The 23,260-nt window shown below is 46.3% G+C and overlaps 1 protein-coding gene and 1 pseudogene across 1 annotated transcript in view; one reads left to right on the forward strand and one right to left on the reverse strand.

The window, feature by feature from the left end:
• The window catches only part of LOC126543242 (synaptogenesis protein syg-2-like), a 523,643-nt gene that overhangs the window by 29,048 nt on the left and 471,335 nt on the right, over positions 1-23,260 (reverse strand). The window contains exon 7 of the mRNA XM_072287533.1: positions 15,822-16,124. Within this exon, the coding sequence (XP_072143634.1) occupies positions 15,822-16,124 (303 nt within the window). The remainder of the gene's footprint in view (positions 1-15,821; positions 16,125-23,260) is intronic.
• On the forward strand, positions 1,251-1,425 carry LOC126546413 (U2 spliceosomal RNA; annotated as a pseudogene).

Raw genomic sequence — 23,260 nt, forward strand, 5'->3', positions numbered from 1 at the left:
GAGTCGCAGACAGAGTTACTCCTTTATTGACGTTTATTACCCGCCGTGGTTGCTCAGTGGCTATGGTGTTGGGCTGCTGAGCACGAGGTCGCGGGATCGAATCCCGGCCACGGCGGCCGCATTTCGATGGGGGCGAAATGCGAAAACACCCGTGTACTTAGATTTAGGTGCACGTTAAAGATCCCCAGGTGGTCGAAATTTCCGGAGTCCTCCACTACGGCGTGCCTCATAATCAGAAAGTGGTTTTGGCACGTTAAACTCCATAATTTTTAATTCACGTTTAAGGGTGCAAATTATTTTACAGTGTACCGAGTAGACCTGCTGAGATGTGCTGCTGGGACACTTGTTGGTTAGTCTTATTGGTTAGGGCTATGAGGCGTGTGAATGGTTGATGTTCCGCTACCTCCAAAATCGACCTGTTTACAAACCACATTAAAATACTTGCGAGGACAGGTATCCTGCGCTGACATTATAGGGTCGGCCCAATAACTCACCAACTTTGATTACACCGGCATCGGCCCAGTCTACTCGGCCAGACATTTGTGCACACAAAGTGGGGCAATTGCCAAATGAAGCATCACTTTACCAGAAGCAGGTAAAATAAGAGAACATACAAGACACAAGCACTCACACACACGAAAACGCGTGAAGCGCTTTGAATAGGGACGTCACGCGGACAGATCGAGAGCCGATACAGACACTACCGTGATCACCTTTTTTCATACGCGTAATACTCGGGACCACTGGCGTTGGCGTATACTTCGTAAATGACGCCCCAATAAGTAAGAGCACGCAGGCTCGCAAGAAGAAATTCCCAAGAAGAGAACCTGAAAGCGCCCTTCCCGTAATCCACTATTTCAAATGCGTAAGCGTTTCTATGCCTACATAACAAGGAAACTTGTCCGTCCGTCCATCACGTAAGGCGAATCGCTATATGGAAATAATGCATAACACAAAATAGATTCGAAAAGAAAATCATGAGCTATTCGACTCTGTGAAGGTGGATGACCAGCGAAGCTGTTCAGCCCACGACACAGAGTTGACACATAATTTAGAACAAAGGTACGAAATCATTTACAGCGATTTTTATATGCATTCGCGTAGACGATGGGACCGCCGCCCCGAGGAGCCGGAGCAAACTAGACCCGCGTGACGTTTCGACGGCACCGCCACCACGGAAAGAGGATGGAAAGGAAACTAGATGCGCAAGCGCTTGGAACGCCGATAAAGAGAAGGAATTGCGAACGTAGACATCGCCCACGCGGGTCAAAGTGTAGTATATGTTCTTATCAGCTTAATATGTGATACGAGTTCTATTTGGACCCAATATATTAAACTTATTTTTGCAAGCTGGCGGAGTGCTTGTAGCCTTGCTTGTTGAGCGCTTGTAGCTCCTGCCTTACGGGGGTATGAGGCATAAATGGTTTTACTTGCTTACGGGGGTATGAGGCATTGAAATTTTGCTTGCTTACAGGGTGTGATTCATTGCTGCTGATGATAGATGCCTGTTTTGAGCTTGTTCTTTATTGAAACGTACGCTGTTCTGTGCGTTGTATGCGCGATTTCAACGAATGTATGCACTGTTCGCTTCACTTTGAAGAGTGCTTGTAGCCTGCAGATTACGAGGGGGATGAACCAGTGCATTTTTGCTTGCTTAGGGGGGTATGAGCCATTGCTGATGATGATAGATGCCTGTTTTGAGCTTGTTCTTTATTGAAACGTAGGCTGTTCTGAGAGTTGGATGAGTGATTTCAACGAATCTATGCACTGTTCGCTTCACTTTGAAGAGTGCTTGTAGCCTTCGCATTACGAGGGGGATGAACCAGTGCATTTTTGCTTGCTTAGGGGGGTATGAACCATTGCTGATGATAATTTTTGTTAACGCAGGCGAAAAATACATGGAACCCTAGCGATATACAGCTTCGCTGAAAAAATGTTGGTGGTGGTGAGTTCCGAAGCTACGACCCCACGCTCAGAAACCGAGTGTCTTACCCATCGGGCTGAACACCCATGCTTGTAGAAGGTGAATGTATCCGGACTATATGAATGTGTTGTACCGCCGGTACAAAACAAATTTAAAAGGAGGACAGTTTCTATGAAGGCTTTGTTAAAGATTTTGTGATAGTGAAATAAAAACCATCTCTAGAGCAACATGTCGAGTAGACTTCAATCATTGCAGACGTCAAGAAAATTCCGATCTTGCGAAAATTTAATGCCAAACACGCCACATCCTCGACGCGTTTCCGTGGTCGCGGGATGAGCCTTCAGTTGAGGCGTTCCTTCACCTACCGAAATGCCACCGATCTCTGAGGGCTTATGTGTTTCGCATAGCGCGACAGAGACAGCTAAGCAGTCAATGAGTTGCTAAGGGGTGATGATGAGGGGTTATATGGGTCTCAGCACAGTTTATAAAATTTCAACGTGGATGGATAACGTGCTAAACAGCGATAAGGGCTTATAATGCTCGGAGCAATTCTGACAAGGTTAATAAGTACCGATAAAGGTCCGATCAAGTCCACTAAGGCTGATAAGAACAGATAAGGGTAGGATCGAGTCTGATAAACTTGATAACAACCGATAAGGGTTGATAAAGGTCGGGCCTAGTCCTATAAGGTTGATAACGACTGATAAAGGTTGATAAGGGTATATACTGGTCGGATCAAGTTTAATAACATTAACAATGACACCGGGCTGCGTGGAGATGAGCAAGTGGCACAATGCTTACGCATACTTAGACAACTCCCAAAGGAGTTTCTGGGTGAATATTTTTATTTTTATTTCCCTGGTTTGGAGTTCTATGAATATGCCAGACATTAATCCTTTCCTTTCTCACGCAAGAACCGTTAGTGAACGGGGTTGGTGCCCCTAGCCCCGGCGGCCTGTTTACCAACCCTTTCAAGTACAGCTAACTATCATGGCACTGCGAAGGAGTGGCAAGATAACATGTGCACCTGAACATCGCTGTAAGTGAGTTCGCTCGACACTTAGAAACTGCACCTTATTTCCTACATGCGGTGCATTCGCTCATATTCCCACATTACATTGTTCTACGTCATCCTGGATGCAACCGTTTATCCTCACTAATCTACCAAAATTTACTGTACATATTTATATGTTGTCCAGAGTGTGCGGTGCATTTGAGGTCACGTGCTGTAGAGAACCCTGCGCCCTGCGCTATGTGCCACCATTCAATTAATTGTCTCTGTCCGTTACCGCATTTCAGAGAAGGAGGGAGGTATTTCCAAGATATGAGGTAAATAAGCGACCCGACCATTCGCTAGCCGTTTTTACATCACTAACTTTCGGGACTGCGCACCTACCCACTGCGGTTACTCAGTGCGTATGATGTGCTTGCTTAGCACGATGTCCCGGGTTCTGCACCGGGTGCGGCGGCCCAATGAGGGACGAATGCAAAAACGCTCGTTCATCCGAATTTGCGTGCACGTTAAAGAGTCCCACGTGGTCGAAGCTATTCCGCGGCGCTATACTATACGGTGTTCCTCATAAACCACTGTGCAATTTCGGGAAGTTGAACTCGAATTTAATTTGATTGTGGGGCTTAATTAACGTCCAGACAGTGCGCACTGGGTTATATATATGGAACGCCGTATAGTAGAGGGTTCCGAAATAGCTTCGACAACCTGGAACGTGTACCCAAATCCCGATAAACGAGCGCTCTTGCATTCCCTCCCCATCGGAATGCGGGCTGGGATTGAACCTTCGACCTTGTGCTGAGCAGCTCAACATCACAGCTACTAAGCTACCGCGACGGGTTATAATTTATTTCCGCGTATTTTTTTTTTTTTTCACGGCTATAGCAAGAGAAGTGGTCCACGCCAGTTTTCGTTGCGGGCTCATTTAAATCAGACCGCGGGCCAGGCAGACCGTAAAACAGCATCAGCGGAAGCCGCTGCACTGAGTAGTGTCGCCGCGCAAGGTAGTACAAGTGTTCTCCTGCCAGAAACAGTGCGCGCCCATTGCGCATGACGTCCGAGTGCTTCGGCAAATTACAGTGGCGCGGCATCCAAAGCGCAGCGCGCGTGCAGCCGTCGTGGCGGCGGCGACGAGGCCCGATGTCTGCGGATACCCACGTGCCGGTCGTAAGTGCCGGAGCGTTGTCCGAGCGCCGGCGACATTCTAGAAGCGCCACGCGCGCATGAAGTCATCGCTCATCGCGGCCAGGTAAATCCCCGCGAGAACAGCCGCGCCGCGTGTGGCGCGAGGGCAGCCTCAGCCGAGGCAGCTCCGGCAGGCGCGACGAACACGCGCGCGCGTGCGGGCGCTCAGATTCGGGTATATCGCTGCCAAGAAAAAAAAAAAAAAAGACTGAAAGAAAACCTTGCGAGTAACTCAAGAGGAAAACAAACAAAACCACCGTCACCTCGCATACGGCGTTTGTAATTCATAATACTTTTCCCGGGAACGATGGAGCATTTTTCAGGAGCCCTTGAGCCGGGCTTTATCATCTCCCGCTGACAGCGGAGCGGAGGGTGATGGCGCGCGGCTGGCTGTCGAGTGCGCCCGGCGCCCTCGAGTTGAAGGACAGCGTGGCAGCGATTTGGAGCGGCACATCCGAGAGGACTTTGCCGCGAGCGCTCTCGGCACTTGGCTCCGCTGTCGGCTTTTCCCTCCCCGTTGTCCGCGCAGCGCTTGCGAATGCGTGATCGGGCTTTCGGCTGTTGTCACACACGGCCGGCTGCGGTGTCAATAAAATGCCTCGGCTTTCGTTCTCGCCGGCCGGACAGCTGCCGCCGTTCAGCCTTGTCATCTTCGGTTTACTTTTCCTTATTCAATGACAATGGTCATAGGAGTGTCAGAGAGTAACCTATGGCAACTCACGCTGTTTTAGGAGAGAAGCCCCCTGCTGAATACATTGCTTTCGACAGTCGTTTACAGATGGCGTCAGTGTTCGGTGATGGCCGTTGGAAAACTCTATACATTGGAAGCGGCGATGCCTTTTATATTGAAATGCGGACGGAAAGGAAAACAGCACGCATCTACATTTTTTTTTCCGTCTCACCTAGAATAAAGCAGAATGTCTATTTTCAGTGGAAGTTGATGCACTTCGGGATTCGTTGCATACGCCGTGAGAAAACATTTCAGCGACGTATAGATTGAGTATAGACAGATTTCCTTAGTTCGTATGGTAGAAAATGGGTTGAGGTGGCGCAGGGCGGAGAGGAAACACCGAACGGCTGACATGGTATCGCTGAACACGAGTTGTCTTGCTATTGCCGTTGCTTGTACGCATAGAAACAGCGGTGTTTTACCCATTTTACTAGAAGAGCAGAGATAAGCGCGAAGCCGCTGCTCTTCAGTACTGCATATTTTTCCTATAGAGACGACAGCTCAGTAGCCTGATGGCTGGGATGAGCACGGAAAGAACGGACGTATACAGCGTTAACGATATGTGGGTATAGAAATGAGGGAACATTGTTTAAAGCGTGAATTGTCTTTATAATTAGGTGGAGGAACGGCCTGGGCAACGTCGGCGGCATTGCACTGGCTCGGACAGCATCGCTCGAAGGCGGGCCCATTCATGGCCTCGGTATAGACGAGCACCGTCGCGAGCCTTCGAGCACCGTCTTACAGATTACTGACAACGCGCGCTCATTCTCTCTTTTATGCTTTTTTTTTTTTGCTCCTACATCATTATAATTCTGCTCCAGAAGCTCTAGCGTTTCTTTTTGTTTTTGTTTGTTTGTTTGTCTTTTCTTGTTTTTTGTTTTGATGCGATACGCTAACTGTTCTCTCCGTCTTCCTTCCTTTACAGGTGTTATCTTTTCTACTGTACGCAACAGCAAGTCGTGAATTTTGCCGTGCTTGCTGCTTGTTTAGACATTCCCGGTTATCTATTTGCCATTGTTGCTTTGGGCTTGTAGTATTTTACGCTGTAGGAATGCTCCTTTTCCTCATTTTCACATGTTAAAATGCTTTACATATCAAGTATCGTTCTTCACATTCGTAATTTGGTCAAATTGTGAAATGTATGCAATAAATGAGAAATGTATACGAGTGCTATGTCATGTAGGTTAGCATCGATTTCCATCGGGCAGCATTATTGAGGCATCGGGCAACAAACCGGACGTGCCTTTGGTTGACCTCCCTTCCTTTCCTTGCCATTAATTGCCATTAAGCTGTTCCTGTAAATGTTACTTTAGTAAATATTACCGTCAGATAAAAAAAAAATAAAGGAGAAATGCCGTTGCGTCTCAGCGGCTATGCAGCTGAGCCAAAGGTCCCGGGCTTGACTCCTAGTCGCGTTCTGATGAGAGCTGAATGCAATAACACCTGCGCACATAGCTCTGAGTGCTGAGAGTCTAAGAGAGCGCAACAAGGCGAGAAAAATGTGCGGACGGGCAATTAGTGATTCACTGCCATGAATGCGGGCGCGCAACATATTTTAATAACGCCTGTAGAGTTTATCGTAACGCAGAACAGTCTTGTCACTTGATTGTAGAGGCCGCGGAAATGCTGCGTGATGCTTTAGTTTGAGTGAGCGCACCGTCTATTTTGCTTACAAGTAAAGAATTGAGATATTTACAGAACACGGCGCACGGCAGTTTTGGATGAATGGTGCTTTTCGCATGAGACGTGGCGTTTGTCTGAAGATTCTTTCCTTCGTGTTTATATCTAAGCGCTTTTTTTTTGCAGTAAACTTCAGTTGAAGCTAGCGCTTGTGTTTCATAGTTGGTTTAAAGTAAAAATAAAGAAAAAACACGGACGCACGATGGAAAGCCAGACAGGACGAGTGCTACTTCAAACTGTGTGCTTCGTGTATCGTTGTTCCTTTGTCCCCATTAATTTTGTCCTGCCTGCCTCCCTGGGCCCACGTTAACGAACCTGTGACGGTCAAAATTATTCCTCTCGTTCATTCCCACATTTCTAGAAGGGTGTATTCTGCGTAAATAAAGACCGCTATACTAAGGGTGAAATTTACAACATTAGACCCCTGGCCACGTCAGGCCCTCGCAGCTGTGATTACAAAATTACACCTTCCAGACAGGACTAAATTACGATTCAGCAGAATGGGCAGTACACTAGCATAATACAACTCGTCGTTATAGCCGAAGTTCGGAGGGTACCGCTCGGAACGGTGAGCGCTCGTGTGTCTTGGATTTATGCTCCAGTAAACTGCTCGAATTCGCGAAATGTGCTGTGCACTATATTATTGTGCACTAAACTACAATTGTTAATTTAGCGTCATCTAAAGACAGATTGTTAGAATAATGCTACATCACTGTCATCAATGTCCACTGCTTTGCTAAAATAAAGGTCCAGTACGCTCTTATACCATGGCACAACCTACGAAAGCATTCCATTCGTACAGCATTGCAGAATGTAAGGGTGCAGCATGTCGTGTTTTGTCAGAGTTGCGCAGTATAGACAAAAAAGTCGCAGTTTCGCTTAGAAGGCGAAGAACCGATTGCGATAGCAAATCAGTAGATAGCTGTACGAAGTAAGGCTAGCAGTTTTATCGGTCGTACAAACTTGTAAACATTCGCTTACTAAATAAATTAACAATGCTATATTATGTAAGCGCTACTGAACGACGACGTAAACAGTCCCGCTTACACATTCTATCATGGATTCAAATCAACTAGCCTGCCAACGTGTTTTAACTAAATTAACAAGCACGGTGTCACGCGCGCACAGGTAAACACGAACACCTCTCGCTCGATGAGCGCAGAAACTCGCTGTCGAAAAAATGCTGGAGTGATGAAGCGCGGCAGCAGCAGCGATCGAATTGACCTTCGAGCATCTCTCGCTTCCACGCCAACGAAACGTTGAAAGCACAGCGCATACGAAGCTACCGGCACTGCGCGCACTCTGCAAACATTGCATATCGCTTTCAAGATACGAGGCCGGCACGGCGCCGCCGTAAGCAGCAGCCGCCGGAGAGGAACGCCCCCCCCCCCTCTCCCCCTCTCTCTCTCGCCTCAACCCCGTGCTCCGCGCGCGACAGGAGAGGGCGCGCTTCCGGCCCGCCAACTACTTCAGAGGAAAAAACGAAATTAGGAAAGAAGCAATTTATGATGACTCAAAGGGATGCTCATTACTTTTCGAAGCGAGATCAGTATGCCTTAGAACATGCACCTATAGAGCGAGATATAAGAAGGAAAAAGAAGCATGCGATTGCTGCGGTAAAGCTAGGGAAACGATGGAGCATGTTTTATTAGAATGTGAAGACATCTGCCCAGTGGTCGATTTAGGCACCACTGGCCTCCTTGAAGCCCTTGGGTTCAGCGGGAGCAGGAGAAAAGTAAACATGTCCGCAACAGAGATTAGTAAGAGGCGATTGGAAGATTGGTGGAATAAAAGTAGGGAAACGACAAAAAACGGACACGTACAAAAAGCAAAGTTTGCAATAGGGGGTCATAAAATGTGGTTTGGGGAGTTCATAGTGTTTGTTATTTCTTTTTTTTTCTTTTTTAACTTGGGTAGGAGATTAGGCAGCATAATAGCAAGAGCTTGGTGGCGCAACCCACCGCCTCGTTCCAAAGGGGGATTCTCATAACATCCATCCATCCATCCTTCCTCGCTCGCTCACGCGAGATTGAGCCGCGTTCGCGGCTCACCCTCGCACGCTTTCACTCGCACATACAGCATACGGCGCGCGGCGATGACTTTATCGCTCTTGGGCTTTATACGCAACCTCACGGCGACGGCGACACCGACGGCAGAAATACGGCTGGAGTGTCCATATAATTGCTATCGCAATAAAAGAAAAAAATAGAAAGAAAGAAAGAAAGAAGCCTTGTCGATGGCGTCGAGGGTATATCGTAATTGCGTAAGATACAGAAAACAGATTTTAAAGTGCTGAGGTTAGCCCCCTTCACGACTGGTAAAATTGGAATGGCGGCAGTTATATTTCTTCGCCTGGGGTTTCCACGTGAACATAATGTGCCAGTGCTATATATATATATATATATATATATATATATATATATATTCATTGCTAGCAGCGGTCAGTCGACAGGCTGTCGAGGCACTGAGTACCGGCGCTTTCCTGTCCATGAAGAAATTCACATATGCCTTAGCCGTGAACGCAGGAGATGTAACAAGACACCTGGACGTCTAACTAATGGTGGACTACGAAGGAAATATTAGTAGCGCTTCTTCGTTCTGACTAACGCTTTTACACGTTTCTCAGTCTCTCTGGTTTCCGATTACCCTATATTCAACAGGAACCCTTAATGAGGGTCCGTTTTCTTTCTTTTTGTTTCTTCCCTTAGACTCGGTTAGCGCTATCGCAGTTCAACGCTCTCATTAATAAAGAATGTCTCCCACTTTTACGCAGGAAGGAAATAATTAGTCATGCGCAAATTTTCCTTGGCGAATTTGCTCATAAGCGGAAATATAAACTTCAGAAACGTAGTCCACACGATAGTCCGCGCGGTGGTCCCGAGGGCAGCAGCCTTACGATCTTCGGGGGCACAAAGTACGAAAATTAGATTGCCACGCCAGGAGCAAACCACTTGCCTTGATGAAGACGATGCGCGCTGCTTTTGACAGGGATTCGCGCTAGCTGGATTGATTTTGACGTTGACGCGCATATTTATTTATTCATTTATTTCTTTATTCCGATACCTCAAAGGCCCCAGAGGCGGTTTTACATGAGGGGTGGGCACGTACATTTTATTTAACATAAGTTAGTTCTTCGACGATGCGTTTAAAATGAAGAGGGTTCTCATGAAGAACAGCTGAAGCGGGAAGGTCATTCCAGTCTCTTGAGGTACGAACAAAAGTTGAAGAAAGATGAGTGGTGGTTCGGGCACGAGGAGGATACACGGCTTTGTTGTGGTTGGTCCGGATGGACTAGCGGTGAACTGGACAAATGTTGGAGGACCGGGGACATGCATGGAAGAACTTTTGGAGTAGCGAGAGACGGGCAGCTTTCCGGCGAAGCACAAGGTTAGATAGATTAGCCCGTGACTTAAGTTCTGTAGTACTGGAAGTGAAAGAATAATCAGAGAAAATAAACCGCGCCACGCCATTTTGAATTCCTTCTAACATGTTAATATGGTTAGCTTGGTAAGGGTCCCATATAGCACATGCATATTCGACTTTAGGTCTGACGAAAGTACAAAATGCTAGATGTTTGACAGGGGCGGGAGCAAGTCGGAGGTTACGGCGCAAGTAGCCAAGCATGTGGTTAGCGTCGTTAGTTATCTTGTTAATGTTTGTGAACCATGACATATCGGAGCGAAGACTGATACCACGGTATTCGCAAGTACTGACTGAGGAAATAACGAGACCATTGATTACATATTCACGGACGGGATAGGAGGGCCTGCGGTGGAAAGATAAAAGGGATGACTTGTTAGTATGCAATCTCATTAACCATTTCTTCTTTTGCACCAGGTTTCGATGAGAGAAAGGTCAGCTTGAAGAGCTGGTACGTCGTCATTATTATTAATTTACCGATAGAGCACGGAATAACCAGCAAATAAACGTATTTCTGATGAACTCTTAGTCAGTATGTCGTAAATATATACAAGGAAAAGTAGGGGGCCAAGTACAGTTCCCTGCGGATATATACAATTCTACGTGGTTAGGTGTCCGTTGCGTGCGGTCAGATAGGCACAGAAGAAAAGAGTAAAAACGCGGAGTTCGGTTATGAAAAAAAAAAAAAAAGAAGTTATATCACTTGCTATGCGGGAAATTTGCTCGTGCACGGTCGAAGCAACAATGGCGGGTTTCCAGTGTCATAGCTGTACAACGCAAGTTTTCACTACAGTCGATAACCGGGATTTAAATTCTTATACATCTGCATGCGGAAGATGGAGAATATCATGCGAAGTATTCTTTAGAAGAAAGCTTTCAGGAGTTGTGGCACGAAGGCGCTATCAGGCGCTCGCTACAGAGCCTGACGATTTATTTATTTATTTATTTATTTATTTATTTATTTATTTATTTATTTATTTATTCATTCCAAGTACCCTCAAACGCAGATTCATTGTAGATGGGAGTGGTTACAAAGGAGCGGTAAGTTATGCCATGTTATGGAAAAGAAGCGGTAACGCACAACCTATTAAGGCAGAAAACAAGAAATAACAAAAAAAGAAAGAAAACACCGCGTGATATAAACAAAATGACTCTCTATATGGCACAGTTAGTTACAATGAAAGAATGCAAATAAGGATTCTCTGAACAGAGCATAGTCCGTGATGGAAACAATAGGGAAGGTGGTTCTAGTCACGTGGGGTGTTCGGTATAAAAGAGCGTAGAAATGTGTTTGTGCGAGAGGATGTGCGCCCAACTTTGCTAATGTGATCAACCCGCGATAAAAGGTACGTAGGTGCAGGAATGAGCTCAGCGTGCAGATGACGATGTTGGTAGACTTTTTGAAATAAGCATAATCGAAAAGCTTTTCTGCGTAGCGATAAATGAGACAAGGCTAAATTGTCTTTCATTGGTGTTACGCTGGATGTACGAAAATAATTTGCTAGTAAGAAACGCGAGGCGTTGTTCCGAATACGTTCAAGTGCATTAATAAGGCCATCACGGTCAGGATTCAAAACAGCAGTGGCATATTCTAATCTGGAGCGCACAAGTGCTTTATAAAAAAGCAATTTGAGTTCTCTTGGAGACTTACTGAAATTTCGACGTAAGTATCCTAGCATTCGATTCGCGTTATAATTATTACGGTGACCTGAGTTTTACATGGTAGATCGGACGTTATATTGATTGCGATGCATATGTAGCAAGAAACTTGTTCAAGCGTAGTACTTTTAAGTTTATAAACTGGGCGGTATTCGTTTGTTGCGAGAAACACGCATTAATTTGCATTTATTGATGTTTAATTCCATAGGCCACTTGTCGCACCAATCCACTATAGAATCAAAGTCCGATTGTAATATATGTTCATCGTGCTCACTGCAATTTTCTCGATATACAACACAAACATTGACGTAAAGATGAATATTAGAAGAAACACAGCTTGGTAAAGCATTAATGTAAATTAAGAAAAGCAATGGGCCTAAAACTAAGCCCTGAGGCATGCCAGATGGAATGTATGTTGGTGAAGAATCGTGATCGTTAACTGTGACATACTGAAGTCGATTGGTAAAAAAGTATTCTAGCCACGTTAGCATATGATCTATGTTCAATGCTGAAAGTTTGACTATGAGAAGTGCGTGGCATGCTTCATCGAACGCTTTGGCGAAGTCTAAATGTATGCAGTCAGCTTGAGAACTCCTGTCCAGTACGGCGTGCAAGCGATGTGTGAAAAGTAGCAGTTGTGTGTCGCGTGAGTAGGATCGGCGCAAATCATGCTGAGCATCCGTGAAGAAGTTATTTGAGCCTAAGAAGTTAATGTTACAATACAGTATGTGCTCTATAATTTTGCAAGGAATGCTCGTTAATGAAATTGGGCAGTAGTTAAGAGTACAGTGTGTGTTACCAGATTTATGAATAGGAACCACCTTCCCAATCTTCCAGTCCGATGATAAGGAACCGTGATCAAGTGATTGGTGAAGAATCTTAGCAAGGAAAAGAGCTGGAGCACATTTTTGTTTTAGAAATTTTGAGCTGATGTTATCTACGCCGCAAGAGGAAGACACTTTCAGAGAGTTGATTACCTTCACAATACCAGCATATTCTATCGTAACAGGAGACATTGGGGAAGAGCTCGGTGAGAAAAAGTGCAAAGCTTGCCTGGATGATGAGAGCAAAAATTACTTGTGAACGCTCTATTAAATTTGAGAGGGCACTCAGCCGACGGTATGGGTTCGCCTGAGTCATCACTCGCAGATATCAGGTGGCCTTCGTCGCCCTTTGCTTCAGAATGCTTCAGAATTACTTGGGGTTATTACACAGAAAGTTAGGTAAAGCAGAGTCGTAGAAAGATGTCTTAGTTGCGTGAACAGAATTTAGGTAATCGTCCTCAGGTTTGAAGTACACGTCCCAGCATTCAGCAGTGTTCTGGAGCTTTGCCAAACAAAATAGCCGCTGCTTTTTATTACAGAGACGCTTAAGCGTATTAGTAAACCATGGTGCATTATTGTGCGGTACTACTTCTTTGGCAGGTACATACTTGGGTATGGGCTGGCTTGTATTCGCAGTAAATATATTCCAGTTTTCTTGGACATCTCGAAGGTCAAAGTTCTGAACATAAACGTCCAGGAATTCACTCAAATTTTCAATGAGAAGGTCGGATTTAGCTCTTTTATAGTCACGAATTCTTTTATGTTTGCGCTGGACACGAGGAGAGGATATGTTGATGTTAAAGTGTAAAAGCGAATGATCACTCAAATCAGGGAGGCAAATTATAGGACATATGAATTCTGGGATCTTAGAAAAAATTAAGCCCGATGTATTTGAGGATTCAGGGGTAATGCTTGTCGGTTTTCTCACAAGCTGCGTGAAATGGAAGCAATTGGACATATCTAAGAACTGTTTACACTGGGTGGAAGATGGGCTTACTATAGAAAAAGTGCCGGACCATGCTATACCTGTGAAATTGAAGTCCCCTACGAGAATGACAGGGCAGGAATGATATCTAGGAACAATATCACCAGTGGCGCCATGCAAGTCATCAACAAAAGTCGCTGTGGCGTTAGGAGGACGGTAGTATGCTCCTAGTATCATCTTTTTGTTTCTAAGAGAAAAGCCCACCCAGACTATATCTAATTGCGTCGCGAGACGCAGGTGAAAAATCCTTAGCAACCGTTATATTACTCTCTTTCAGTTTACTGAGTCCTTTAACGGACCTTAAACCTGCTGAATTACTTCCTCGACGGATCATTAAAAAAGTAAAACATTGCGAGCCCGTCATGTCACAGGTTCGATAGGTGCTTGTAAAGTGTGGTTTATATTCAAAGACAAAAGGGGAGTGAAGCAGCAGTAAGAACTTGGAAGGGTGCACGGATGTCCAATTACGTAATTTACGTTGGTCGCAAATACAGGGTACGGACCTCAGCGGCGTGGAGAAAGTAAACAAAGACATGGTCAAAAATTAAGTACATCCGCATGAAAGCATTAAAATAAAAGAAAATTTTAGAAGTGAACAGCTGTAGAATGGCTGTATCCCAAAGAAAGAATAAAAATGAAGTAATCAAAAAGGCCTTACATATGTAATGTTACCAAAGTTACCCGCAGTTAACTAAACCTGAATTATCCCAGCTGTGAGCGGGATAGACCGCTACAGTATAATGTAATTTCAAGAAAGCTTCATTTTTCTTCTTACTATACTTATTTGAACATTGTTAAAAAGAGTCTCTGTTAGATACATAATTTCACGGATAAGTTTATTTTTCTGCAGACAAGTCATTGGCGTGCAGCTTAATAAGTCAGTTTAGACCTACGAAGACTAATTAATTAAGGGAAAATCAGACATCCACCCATTCGTAGCAATTGCTACAAAGGAAACATATTGGATTCCTTGAAAGGAAAGCCTCGCAGTTGAAGAAAAATTCGGCCTGGTCCGGGACTCGAACCCGGAAGCACCGCCTTGCCGGGGCAGCCGCTCTACAATCTGAGCTAACCAGGTGGCTAGCAGATAGGAGGGCGAAGTCGAATTTGTCACCAACTCGAAGCAGAGGCAGAAGTTTGACGTAATAGTCCTGCGGTGGGTGGGTGGATGTCTGATTTTCCCCTAATTACTGCTCTCCAACTTACGGGTTTCTGCAGAACTATTACGTCAAACCTACGAAGACTATATGACTGGTGTATTGTCATATACATGTAACATTACTACCGACTAGCTATTAAAATAGCTATATATACTACATGAGCGGATATACCTGCAATTAAAGGAATGAAACCGTCGACCTTCCACTCGTTACTGTAGTATTTTGCATACAACGCTGATTGACTTGCGCAACTCTTGATACCCACTGTCAAACTTCTTTTGTACAGTTGATATCTTGCATACGCCAAGCTTCACGATGCGATATCCCCGCATCGTGTAAGATTGGAAGGGCGCGCAAAGTGAGTAGAGGAACAAGGCCAAGTAGAGATGGAGGGAGCGAAGACAGAAAAAGAGGCCAGCGGTTGTTGCGAAACGCGTGCACGCCCACTTGCTCGCTAAAGGCGCCGAAAACGCCTAAAGGCGAGGCTGGGAGCTGAAGATGGGTGAAGCACTAGGGACGCTATGGCGCGCAGTTTCCCGGCTCTTTCCTGTCACGGGCGCGTGCAGTTATTGACAGAGGGAGTGAAGCCGACGGACGTACGCACTCCAAGAAGGTTATACTAAACTTGAATGATAAGCATCTGCAAAGAAGGGGCCGTATACTAAAAACGGCGCGAACGCTGAGCCGCCGACGTGCTACGTCGGAGCAACAACGTCCCGTGTAGCAAGCGGCGCACGTGGCCGGTGCTATACAGATGACTCGCAGATGCCCGCAAGATACGTTTGGGAAACAAATAATCTTGACGCAACTCGCACTGTGGCTTGCAGTTAAGCCGTAGGATACAGAGCTTCAGCTAAGCGTTACGGCCCCGCTCCGCCCAAACCGGCGCATGCTAGCAACCAGCGAGTGGTTGTGCGCTCAGCGCTAATGCCGGCAAGCGGGACGTCGTTCGCTGCCCTCGCTCCGCTATAAAGCCAATTCAGCAGGTTGCGTCAACTGCGTGGCTTCTTGGCCGTTTTTGCCTCAAATCCGCGGTGGCACATCTGTCGCTTCTTGGCGGAACGCGCTTTTCAAAAAGAAAATCTGCGTAGTTCCCTATACAATGCCTCAGCGCGTAAAATCTGAGTAGGGTGGAGCGTAGGCGGCGCTCTGTTAAAGATGTCCAATAATGCGTGTAGTCCCCCCCGAAGATCTTTCTTTCTCTCCCGCACGAAAGACGGTCTCGCAAGGGAGAAGCCCACTCACTCGCTTGCACGATGTGAAAGACGCACGGCCGCCGCTGGTGGCCGGCGCTGTTGTTGGCGCGGCACAGTAGCGTCCCGAAGTCGGCCTCCGTGAGCGGCGTGTAGCGCATCACGCTCGACAGCGTGGCGCGGTCGCCGCTGAAGCCCGAGTGGATCGCTCGGCTTCCGCCGTCGCCACCGCCGTCGAAGCTCCACTGGAATGACACCATGTCCGGATGCGCTAGGACCTCGCACACCACTTGCACCTCGTCGCCGCGCGAGCCCACGTACACCACAGCGGAGTGCTGCTTGCACACCGGCGCGTCTGCAGTTCAGAGGGAGCAAGGTGAGAACCAGGACGTGTCGAAAGCGTGGCTGTTAAGGGAACAAGCGTGCATGACAGGTATAAACTGGTTGGCAACAATGTTTCTGCTATTAGGCTCAAGCATGGGCGAAAGGGCTACGGTTGCTTTACATTTCGCGTCCACTTAACGTTCTCCAGGACATCCGTGCAGGTGCTGCTAGATCCAGAACTTTAAAATATTCCTTTAGAAAGTTAGAAATCGTTTCAGAATATACCAACATCCTAGGCTTGTACTAAATCCTCGTGTCCGCTGTTACAAAAGCCTCAATACTACAAATACCGCGTGTCACAGCTAACGTTAGCCAAGCGAATAATAATAATAATAATAATAATAATAATAATAATAATAATAATAATAATAATAATAATAATAATAATAATATTCACCACCACCAAAATTTTGTCATTTTGACCAAGCCGGAAAAGATATGCGTTGGTCCTTAGGAGGCAAAAATAAAGGAATAAGGAGAGCAACCGTCGTGAATATGCTCTAAAGATATTTCACAGCCGGCTCTTGACCACCACCAACGGGTATGTGAGAGACAGATTCACCATTGGGCCAATATCTGTGAGCTGTGCAAGAAATGCGACAAGCGCCTGACGTACAAGTTTGGTGAGGCTAGGTTTCTACGCTGGGCGCTTAACGATGCAAATAATATCGATATGTTACGCAATGATACAATGGTAATGCAGTGTAAACGATTTCTTGTTGGTGTTACTCTGTTGAGATTCGCTTCATTACAACGGCTAACCAGGCAAAGGCGTGTTTTGTAAAAAGAACCGAACATTTTGTATTTCAGCAAAAAAAAAATCACCATTAAATTTAAAAACAATAATCCTGATAGCACGCGAAAGACAGAACAGCAACTCTGCTAGTGTTAGCTGAATTAATTAAGCGGTATTTTTATTGACCCTTTTTGAAAGTTATTGTAAACTATCTAATACTCTACAGCAAACGAAGAAGGCACGAATTAAACAGGAGATCTTACTCACTGATTAAACTAATCAACAGTGTTTGATATCACGCATTACCCTTGTCTGTTCTAATGGGAGTCACCCATACATGTACAGAGCGATAATGATGAGTCTACGTGCTCTCGCGGAGTTCCTTGTATTGGAATAAGAGCTGATCGTTGAGAACTGGCGTGCTTGCTCCGCTCGTTTGCCATTCGATACGACAGGTCTCGCTAATATTATCCAACTGTGTCGTTATCACTGTACGTGAGAGTCACTTTGCCGCGACAAGATCCCGTCGAAGGGAGCAGGAGGGTAGGAAGGGGGGCACCGGCTCTGAGCATTTAGCACTCAGGCGGCAATGACAACAGCGCATAATGGGAAACATCAACATCAACAACAACAACAGCGCGCGACGTCAGCGAGTGCCTGCGGACGACAGGAGAGGGGCCGCACGGCAGAGCGGGCTGAAGGCCAGACAGGCCGAACGATCAACGCTGGCCAGAGAAAGGAAGGAGACGAGAAGGGGGCGAGCTCGGGATGAAAAGGAGCCGGCTCCCTACGAGTGAGGAGCCACCACTCGTTGAGATTAATGAAAGCATATCGTCGGAGCCATCGATTGGCGAACCTCCGCTGCGCTTCGCGAGCAGGCGCCGTCGCCGAGGACCGATTGGACATCGTATCCCCCCCCCCGGCTTATTGGGTCTGCTTTATTTGCTAACGAGCCGATGAAAGACAAAAGCAGACGGCCGACGGCAGGGAGCCAGAAAAACACAGAGGAGGGCAAAGAGAAGCCATGGCATGGGCCGCCGCCGCTGCTGCTGCTAGCCGCCGAGTGTGTGACCTCGTGGTCGTCTATTTGTTCCGCCCAGCGAGAGAGACAAGGGGCCTCCGTGGTTTCTGGTTACGTTTTCACGGCACCCATCCACCTCACCGCTCCCTAAAGCACCCCTAAGAGTAAAAAAAAAAAGGAAAGTGTTTGCTTTCGTCCCGCGCACAACTCTTTATGCAGGAGAGAAAGGGGCCAGGGGGAAAGAGAAACAAACACGGCCCGCCGCTGAGCTTACATCAACGACAGAGACGCCGACGTTTAAGAAGCAACAAAAGAGAACTACACTCGCGCACGGGCGCGCCTGATACGGCATCGACGTAGCTGTTCCTGGGAAATCAATATTACAGCGGCATATCCGTGGGGAATATTTCGATCACGTCGGGCTGTTAAAAAGGCACGGTAGAACAAATACGCAAATGACAACGCCGTAACCGCTAAGTGTGCGGAAAGGCGGCCGCAAAAAAAATAATAAAAACAAAAAAATCAGGAAATGTAATAAAAGCAGTGCGATTGAGAGTGGGACAGCAGAAAGACACAGAGGTCAGGGAAAGAGAACACGCGCGCACACACACGTAGGATGGGAGCAGAAGAAGCTGCGCGAGCGACGGGCACTAGAAAGGGGGGGGGGGGGGGTTGACAGTGAACGACCGAGGAAACAGTGGGGGTAAAAAAAAAAAAGGAAGAAAAAAGACAATCTCAGCGTCTCACTTTGCGTGTGCGAGTACCGGCGCTGAAACTGCGGAAAAACTTTGCCGAGCAAAAGAGCGACAAAGGAGGGAGGGGGAGGAGGAGGGGTGGAGCCAGAGAGCGCTTGTCGTGGCCGCACGCTGGTAGAAAGCAAATGGCAGAGGCGGGTGAAACGCAGATGCCGCAACGACACCTGAACCAGAGTGGGCACCGACACAAGGGAGCCACCACCACTGCGCGAGAAAAGTGGAACGGTATACGCGGCGGCGGCACCGGCGACCGAGGGAAAGAGCGCATAAATAAAACACGCTACTTCGGCCCTCCTCCTTTTGGTACGAGAACTTTTATTAAGGTCTTTCTTTTTTGTAACATTCCTTACTGCACTTTTGAACGCTGGCTACCTTATACTGGCGGCTGGGTGACAATTGGACAGAACGTGGTACCTCGGGAAAGTTGGAATAGCACTGGGCAAAAGGCTTCCATGGCGAGGGGAGAGAAAAAAAAAAAAAAACACGCAATGGGCGTATTCGTAGCTTCTTCGAGAAAAAGAAACTTAGAGACTTCGAAACAGGCGTGACATAATCGTGATATACGAGTACATGACGATTAAAGGAGGTGGCAATAAGCCAAACTGCCAGATTCTAAAGAAAGTGCATATAAAAGGAAAGCTTAGATAAATAAAATAAATATGCAGTCGACGAAGGCCATGTGGAACCAGCGAGAAAACTTATTTGAACATTTTGATAGCGACATGGAGGTTAGCGTAAAGGCCGTGACGCTTGTTTCTTGTTTGTTCAACGCACGCTTCGCTCGAGCACCAATCACAGCTACGAGGAGTGCTTAATTGATATAGCTACATACCGGGCGATATTTTTATTTTGTTTTAGCGGAAACAAACCTATTAGAAATTGCCTGTAGATGACAGCGAAATTCTTTCAGTTCAGCTGGATTACTTGGGGAGGCGAACGTTACTACTCGATGAGGGTGTAATACTTCGACGGAGGAGTAACACAAAAACGCCCGTGTACCGTGCATTGGGTGCACATTGAAGAACGCCAGGTGGTTGAAATTAATCCAGAGTGCTCCACTAATGGCGTGCCTTAAGTTCGGATCGCGGTTTTGGCACGCAAAATCCCACAATTTAAAACAAACAAACCAACGTTGAAAGCCACTGGAAATCGTCGAAGTTTACGCAGGAAAGAACGTTTTGCGAGAAAAGAACTTCGTGAAACTAATTTTGTAAGTGGTTATAGCTTATACTTTAAGCACCAAGTCTCGAATCTGCGCAGATCATAATTTTTTTTCTCAAGTTTTCAGGCACAATCACAAGATTTAGCCAGGAATGTTGTCACAAGGATGGATGGATATTATGAGCGTCCCCTTTGGAACGGGGCGGTGGGCTGCGCCACCAAGGTCTTGCTAATATACTGTCTAATATCCTACCTAGGTTAAACAATGAAAAAAAAAACACTATGAACTACCACGCCCAAATTTTCTGATCCCCTATTGCGAACTGTGCTTTTGTACGTCTCCGTCTTTTGTCGTTTCCCTACTTTTCTTCCACCAATCCTCCAGTCGCCTCTTACTAATGTCTATTGCGGACATGTTTGCTTTACCACTGCTCCCTCTGAACCCAAGGGCTTCAAGGAGGCCAGTGGTGCCTAAATCGACCGCTGGGTAGACGTCTTCACATTCTAATAAAACATGCTCCGTAGTTTCCCTAGCTTTACCACAGCAAGCACATGCTTCTTCTTCCTTCTTATATCTCGCTTTATAGCTGCGTGTTCTAAGGCATCCCGATCTCGCTTCGAAAAGTAATGAGCTTCCCTTTGAGTTATCATAAATGGTTTCTTTCCTGATTTCGTTTTTTCCTCTTAAGTAGTTACTCATGGCAGGTTTCTTTTCCATTGCCGCCACCCATGAGATTAATTCAGCCTCTCTGACTTTCCGCTTGACCTTCTTTGTTGCTGTGTTGTCCACCCTACAGGCCGCATACTTGCTGGTAAGCTTCCTAGTTCTTTTCCTCCACTGTGAATCAATGTTTTTCCTGTACAGATACCTGAACACTCTCCCAGCCCATTTACTTTCTTCCATATTCCTCAGCCGTTCTTCATACTCAATTTTACTGCAAGCTTCCCTCACTTCAAAACTAGTCCAGCCCATATCACCCTGCACAGCTTCATTTGTAGTCTTCCCGTGAGCGCCCACTGCAAGGCGACCCACTGACCTTTGGTTCCCGTCGAGTCCTGATTGTACCCCTGATTTATAGCAAACAACCGCATTTCCAAAAGTAAGTCCTGGAACCATTACACCTTTCCACATACCTCGGAGGACCTCGTACCTATTGTATCCCCATAGCGCTCTGTGCTTCATTATGTCACAAGTCTTCACAAGTGCAGAGAGTCTTCACAAGACTCTCTGCACTAATACCGCCTGTTGGCTGAATAGTTTTGCGCTCGCAGCTGTAGGTTTGTGAAACGTGAGCGCGCTTTCGCCGGTTCAGCTTCAGCATGGTCAAGTTTGCTTTCTCGCCGCGTCGACCATTGTACAAGTTCACCCTGTTACGATGCGCAGCGGGTTGGTGGAGCGCGCGAACTTGACCCAAGTGTTGAGAATTTTACACTATGCTTTATTTTACGGAACGTATTTATCAATACATGCGCGTAATTCGTCAAGGGACTCACTCCCCTGCTTTAAAAGAAACCAGTGTTCTTCCTTCTTTTTTTTTTTTTTTTGCGAATGCATCCGCATGTGCTTTCAGTAAAAGGCTGCCTGTACATGCCGACATCTGCCAATAGTACGATCAACTTGTGAAAATATCCAGAAAGGTAAGTTCTAGTTCTTTTTAAACCATCACAAGTCCACTAAATTATGACGAGTCCACTGCTTTCTCTTACTGGGTTGTTTAGTCGCAACTTGAGCAAATATAATTCTTAGCGAAAGCTTTCCTTCAACTCTTTTGTGGGAACGTTTAAAGTAAATTGCACTATGATATACCATGTCTACTCTGAGGTTGACAAAGCGAAGTGGCAATCAAATGAAGAACGGAGAATCAATTCTTTGTACGGCAGTGGGGTAAATTGAGCTGCGGATGATCCTGACCTACAGACGCCAAGAAAGGCTAGTTGGACAGATGCGACAAGCTAAAAATTGACAGAACGAATGGAGTTAGCGAACTCAGCCTACCTGGAATAAAAATTTGTTTTGTGTAACAAAGCCAACGCCACCTTCTAATTTTCTTAATTTTCACTTTCAGTACAATGATAATGATATTTTAGAAGATCGGCAAAATAACAACAATGAAACAACGAAAGCAAAAAAAAAAAAAAAGAAACAGTCCGATTTTGTTAACTTCTAGGTAAGCGCTTCGATTTTTACTGCAAGAAAGATTCCTTTGCTAAAAAAAGAACTAAGATAGAATTTGTTCCAACTGTTGTAACAAAACGGCATTCATCTGAATATAGGACGCATGTAACGTGCAAAAACTCGGCCGCAGACAAAAAAGGAGGTCAAGAAACTTCTAAACCACTCTGGCAGCTCCCGAGGGAGGTTGGAACAGGGCGCTGAAATGATTGCGCACCAAAAAGAAAAAAAAAATCAAGCTCAGGGACTGGGATGGACAGATATTGAGAGCATGTCTTATACTATACCGCACGTGCGCGTAAGAGCGGAGAAAACCCAGGTTCTACGCATTACAGGTGAAGAAGCCGCTGCGAGTGGCTATGTATAATACCGTCACCCCAAGTAAATAGGCGAGCGGTCAAAGATTTTCGCCGCCCCCATGTTATGCGAGCGCGAATGAGCCGAAAACAATATAAGAGAAGAGTGAAGCGACAGTGCTTGGAGAACACGGGTTGAGAGCGCTGCAAGTGTGTGCGTCAGCAGGAATGTGAGTGAGTGGCCAGATTTACCGCGCTGGCACGGAACGCATTCAGAAGCGTAGTGAACCGGAAGCAAGTACGCAGCCAAGAGAGAGAGAGAGAGAGAGAGAGGCAAAAAATAAATAAAGGACAGTGGGAGCGTAAACCTTGTCGCCACTGCCAGGTTGTCGGAAGGGGTCGCGCTATTATTCTCATAGGCAGGCAGAAATTTTTACCGCTGCTTCCCATCTCGCAATAAAGGCCATAAAACGGGGAGCCGAGAAAAGGCGCCACCAGAACTTTCACCGTTACACCACCGCCAAGTCCCAGCGGCGTTGAGCTTTAGCTGGCTGCCAAAGACAGCCGCACCGTCAGATTGCTTAAAATAAATAAAATAAAATAAAAAAAAGCATATGAATAGGAAGTGGAAGAAGCCGGTCAAGGAAAAAAAAAAAAAACGTCACAAGGGCACAGAGTTCGGCGGCGAGAAGTGTATATATGGACGGAGAGACATGGTCGACTCGGTTTAACGGCGTTAAGAACGTCGTTCTAAACAAGTGCCGGCAGAAAGATCGAGACTGACGAAGAAAAGACCGGAAGCCTCCGGTTTGGTGTGGTGCTGCCTGCTGTAGCCCCCACCCCCCCTCCTCCCTCTTGCCCCCCTTCGGGGCACACACATATATATCTTTAGATTGAACTTAGGTTTTTCCTTCGATATTCAAAGCTGTTCGGCCATCGCGCTTTCGATCGAAACAACAGTCCAC

The sequence above is a fragment of the Dermacentor andersoni genome, chromosome 1 (genome assembly GCF_023375885.2).
Source record: "Dermacentor andersoni chromosome 1, qqDerAnde1_hic_scaffold, whole genome shotgun sequence".
Taxonomy (NCBI): Eukaryota; Metazoa; Arthropoda; class Arachnida; order Ixodida; family Ixodidae; genus Dermacentor; species Dermacentor andersoni.